Genomic DNA, 5,306 nt, shown 5'->3' on the forward strand with positions numbered 1-5,306 from the left:
CACTGTCTGAGAGACCGAGGTAAATTGGGGTGAGAGCGTGAGCCGTGAGGTCAGATAGCAAGAGAGAGAGAGAGATGAGATGGCGGAGCATCAGATGGGTGAGGACTCTGAGAAGAGAAGGAAAGATATATAGAAAGACAGGGTGTTGAGGGGAGGGAGATAGAAAGGAAAGACAATCAGTTAGTGGTACACAGGGGGTTAGAGAGAAAAATAGAAGCAAGTAAAGGAGAGAAAGAATACTGAGGACTCTGCTACATTATGCTCCCAATCAGGGCGTTACACGTCTGTGATTGTTCAGCAACTTTGAGCGATGTTTCTAATTTTTTTAGGACAACAAGGTTGTGTTGAAATGTACTTTATTTTGCTGCATAGAAATAATATTATTCTAGTGTGGCATGCAACAAAACTCTAGTCCAAATTATCTATAATACTTTAGGCATTGGATTCCTATTCGCGAATGTCAATACATTGAAGTTTATTTTTCAAATGTGTAAGTTTGATGCCTTAAATAAGTCAGCACAGGTGCTCACGCCAGAACATAGATGTAAGTCATCCCTCACACTGATAAACACCTAATAGTTGCTACTACTACAACACACAGCTGTTGCAGGAATCTCAACAAAGAATCTCTGCCAGCCAGTACAGCATCTCTGTGATAGGCTCGAGAATTGGGGTAGCTTGCAGTTTCACTCTTCTTACCATTAAACACAGGCCTAGCCTACAAGCTGCCTGCAAAGTGCCCTTGAGGCTTTGCATTAACCCAGGCACGGGTCTGCTTTTCCTATCTGGGTAAGTGAGTTTCCCCCATTTCGAGAGAGACCAGCTCACCTCACTAGCCCATTCCTGAGCCTGAGATTGCCTGAAGTTAGAGTGCCAAGCCAAGCCCTAGAGGTACCATAGCAAATGTGACAGCAGGAGTAGGGTCCCTATACAACCTGTCTTCCTCACAGGATTTACTTTGCTTCAGAGACCTAAGTCGAGCCATCTTGAATCTTTACAGCTGTTTCAAAGAGGTAGCCTACTACACACATCATTAACAAATAACAACTAGCGATATCTGGTAGCTAAGCTACTCCACATGGATGTTAAATATGTGCAGATGCCGAAATGTCTTTGGTGCAACGTGCAAATAAATATTATTGGTGCATGTTACTTTGATGAATTGACATCACACTTCGCACATGTCTAGCGTCTTTTCTTTCATTTTGCATCCTTAGAATGTCTCAGAGTGGACAGAAGAAGATTTCAAGCTACTTCACAAAATGTAAGCCCAAGATTGATGAGGAGCCTGCTAGCAAACTTGCTAGAAAAGACCATACACTTACAGTGCAAGAAGGGAACAAGGAAGATGAAGTGCAAGAGAAGGCACTAGAGGAGAGTGACACCACTACTAGCAGCAGCGTTATCATCACCCCTACACAAGAAAAGACACAAGATCGTCCTCTTACAGATGAGCCGCATCATGCTGTGGACATTGCTGTAGAGATGGAGGAAACTCCAAGCACTAGCAAAGAGTCTGACATATTATCACTGAAACCACATTCAGACAGAGATTTTAGGAAAGGCATTCTTCCTAAAGGTTGGAAACTTGACCAAAAAATATATTTCCAACGCAAGCATCCATGGTTAATTGTTAAAGGCCCTAACCTTGGCTGTTCTGTGTGTCGCCAAGTCCGTGATCTTGGTGCTGAAAAATCCAGGGGAATGAAATTGTCCAAAGAATGGACTGAGTCTACTGTGAAGGCATATGGCACCAATATAGAACAACAGCAGAAGTCATTGAGGAAAAAGATTGGAGAACATGCACTAAGCAAGGCTCATGTTGCAACTTTAAAAATCTTAGAAAACGCTAAGAGAGATACTTTATTGCAAGTAACTGCAAAAGCACAATCTATACAAATGTCAGCAACAGCCAGAATATTCCGTGTAGCTTATAAGGAAGCAAAGCGAAACAGGCCAGCGTATGGTTTTGAAATGGAGATAGACTGCCACCAGTTGAATGGACTAGATATGGGTCGAATTTTGCACTCCAATGTAGCTTGTTCAAACATACAACGCCACATATCCTTAGAAATGAAGAGGAAGATATTTGCCAAAATTATTGAGCTTTCCCCCAAAGTAAGTCTTTTACTAGATGAAGCCACTGCGTTAAATAGGAAAAGTTCTTTAATTGTATACATGCGAATGCAGCTACCTGACATGGACTCCCCAGCTAATATGTTTGTTGACCTCATTGAGCTGAATGATTTGTCAGCTGATGGCATAGTAAACAGTTTACTGTCTGCACTAAAAAAAGATCCAATTAATATAAGTGAGGACTTTCTCTCCAAATGCATGGTTTCAGTTGCCTGTGATGGAGCTTCAGTGATGTTTGGCCGCCACAGTGGTGTTGTAAAGAGGCTGCAAGAAAAAATCTCTTCCAATATTGTAGCCTGGCACTGCTCAGCACATCGCCTGGAACTTGCCGTTCATGATGTCATGAAAGATATTGGTGCTACAAATCATTTCAAAAACTTACTCGATAAGCTGTATTCTCTATTTTCCACCTCTGTTAAAAAACGTTTGGAGCTTAAGGAATGTGCTGAAGCTCTTGACGTTCAGCTCTGCAGAATAGGTAGAGTGTTAGATACTCGTTGGGTTGCATCAAGCTTTAGAACAGTGGAGGCTATTTGGAATGCTTATCCTGCTCTCTACAAGCACTTTAATAGTGCAGCTGATGATGGTTCCCGTGACAGTTCAACACGAAATATGTACACAGGCCTAGGAAGGCGGTTATCATCTATACAGTTCGTTGCTAATCTTGGCCTCATGTATGATGCTCTTCAGGAGTTATCCGAGTTATCACTTGAGTTACAGAAACGTGATTCTACAATCATTGATTCTCACCGGGCTATTTGCCGGCAAATAGCTGTGTTTGAGGCAATGGTAGACAGGCAAGGGAACCATTTCTCACTATGTAAAAAGGCCATGGAAGAAAATATATTCCAAGGTGTGGTGCTGCACAAAGGAAAGACCACGGACAAAATCATTGAACAGGGTCAGTTTTTTCGTAGCCTTGCAGAAAATCTAAGACATCGTTTGTTGTCTACAGGAGGAACGAATTCTGCTGACAAAAAGGCTGAGTATGATACACTGATTAACGAAGTGAAAGTTTTATACAAACAGTACTGGCCTGATGAGCTACCTGTTCTTTATGGTGAAAGTGATATTGAGTCTCTGTGTAAAAGATTCAACATTGCCAGCCGAGAAACCATACGTGCTTACAGAGAGTACAAGGAATCTGGAGGCAAAGAAATTAAAAGGCAGTTCAAGGAACTTATGATGGCCATACACACTATTGCTATCAGTACTGCAGAATGTGAGCGGGGCTTTTCTCAAATGAATCTGATATGCACATCCACAAGAGCATCATTGGTGACTCAAACAATATCTTCTTTAATGTTTTTAAATCTTGTTGGTCCACCATTTAGGAGATTCAACCCATTACCCTATGTTCAGTCCTGGCTTGCAAAAGGACGAAGATCAGCTGATGACACTAGGAGTAAAGCAAGGAAAGAGGAGGACATGGAATGCACAAGCAATTTAGACTGTTTCTGGGGTTTTCTAGAACAATAGATGTAGCCCATTCCAACTGACAAAATGTGTGTCATTGCAATGTTTTGGAAAAGTTAGGCTTTACTGTGTTAGGATATTTAGTTGTTCTAGGTTATATAGGTTATTTATTTGCATTATACCCCTTTGTTGACAGTGTCAATTTATTTAATATTTTGTTATATTTATGTGTCTTTGTTTGGATGCTATATTTATTGTTCTATTTAATATATTTTATTTATTTTGTTTTTTGTAACAGTTTAATTGCTTTTTTTGGATTTTCATTTTACGACATGTATCTATTTGTATTTATATATTTTATTTTTTGTTAGTTTGTCTTTATATAATTACATTTTGTATGGCACTATGCCTGGTTATTTTGCACTAATAGGTATGACTTATTCAGATACGGTCAAATTGAAACTGCCCAGCCCCCTACATATTCCTTTGGCCTTGGTATTTATTTATAAAATGTTATATAGCGCGAACCACATTTTGGTGGAGATCACATTTTTCTTTGTTTATTTATCTTCAGCTAAAATCTTTGATTAAAAAGTCATATTTTGAACATATGCCTCTTTTCTAATCTGCGTTGCCTGTGTCATACAGAACTACATAGTTTTATGTTTTTCTTTTTTACTATTCTCAATGTCTACTAAATGCACATATAGCTCCAGAGAGAAGTTATAGTACAAGCCCAATTGGTAATCCTCCTTTTTTGTTTCTCTAAAGCAGTCGCTTTAACTGAATATTACACTATACTGATTAACCCCATGCCACTGGAAGTGACAGTGGCTGACTGACTCATTCAAGTGTATTGCATGATTTTATTCAGTTTATCTGTTTGGACTAGTGTTTTCACAACATTGGGTTTTATTTTGTCATATAACTTAAGCTATGTCAAAGTTGTACCTTTGAAATCATAGACTCTGTGAAAAATGGCATGCCCTAGCTACCCCCAGTATTGTCCTTTTCCCCAAATCAGCACACAGAGCAGAGCACTGAAATTGTCCATTTCAATGCATTAGTGGTTTTAGCTAATTTATTCCAAACTTGTGATTTAAATGCACATTTGCTTTCATCTTTTTCAAAATGGTTCACGCCACGGGGAACCTCCTATCAAAACCTTACGAAGGCTCCCTTTCTGAAATTCAGATCAGGTATTATATTTGACTTTTAGCAGTGCCACTTGAAGATGTGGGTGGGGCTAATACAGTGGGTGGAGCCTGTGTCGAGAGTGGGCGGGGCCTGAAAACGTGGGTGTGGCCTCCGAAAAATATTTCAGCACCTGCACTTCATATTTTACAAATTAAGCACTGGTAACACTGCCCTGATGTGAAGCACTGATACTCTTAGTGACAAGTACTGAAGCCCTGTTGTGAAGTGATTATCTGACCCCATACAAGTACAGAGGCCTTGAGGTGAAGAGCTTACACTGTTCCATTACACATATCGATATCTGTTTTGAAGTTCTAATTCCATCGGATCACACTTACAGAAGCTCTGTTGTGAAGGGAAAGGTACTGTCTCATCATCGTACAGAAGTCCTGCTTTGAAGAGCTGATACTGATTTATTATATGTACGGAAGACCTGTTGTGAAGTGCTGATACTTTCTCATCACAAGTACAGAAGCACAGTTATGAATTGCTGGTACTGTCCCATCACACGTAGAGAAGCCCTATTGTGTGATGGTGGTACGGTCTCCTCACACGTA

General features: G+C 40.1%; 1 protein-coding gene across 1 annotated transcript; it reads left to right on the top strand.

Moving 5' to 3' along the window:
* Positions 1-1,218: 1,218 nt before the first annotated feature.
* LOC144824205 (E3 SUMO-protein ligase KIAA1586-like) lies at positions 1,219-3,615 on the top strand. The gene has a single exon (XM_078683355.1). The coding sequence runs from the start codon at positions 1,219-1,221 to the stop codon at positions 3,613-3,615; it is 2,397 nt and encodes a 798-aa protein (XP_078539481.1).
* The last annotated feature ends 1,691 nt before the right edge of the window (positions 3,616-5,306 follow it).

The sequence above is a fragment of the Lissotriton helveticus genome, chromosome 3_1, assembly GCF_964261635.1.
Source record: "Lissotriton helveticus chromosome 3_1, aLisHel1.1, whole genome shotgun sequence".
In the NCBI taxonomy this organism is placed as follows: Eukaryota; Metazoa; Chordata; class Amphibia; order Caudata; family Salamandridae; genus Lissotriton; species Lissotriton helveticus.

Coding starts and splice junctions, on each gene's coding strand:
- LOC144824205 (XM_078683355.1), top strand. CDS start 1,219: ATGTCTCAGAGTGGACAGAAGAAGATTTCAAGCTACTTCACAAAATGT.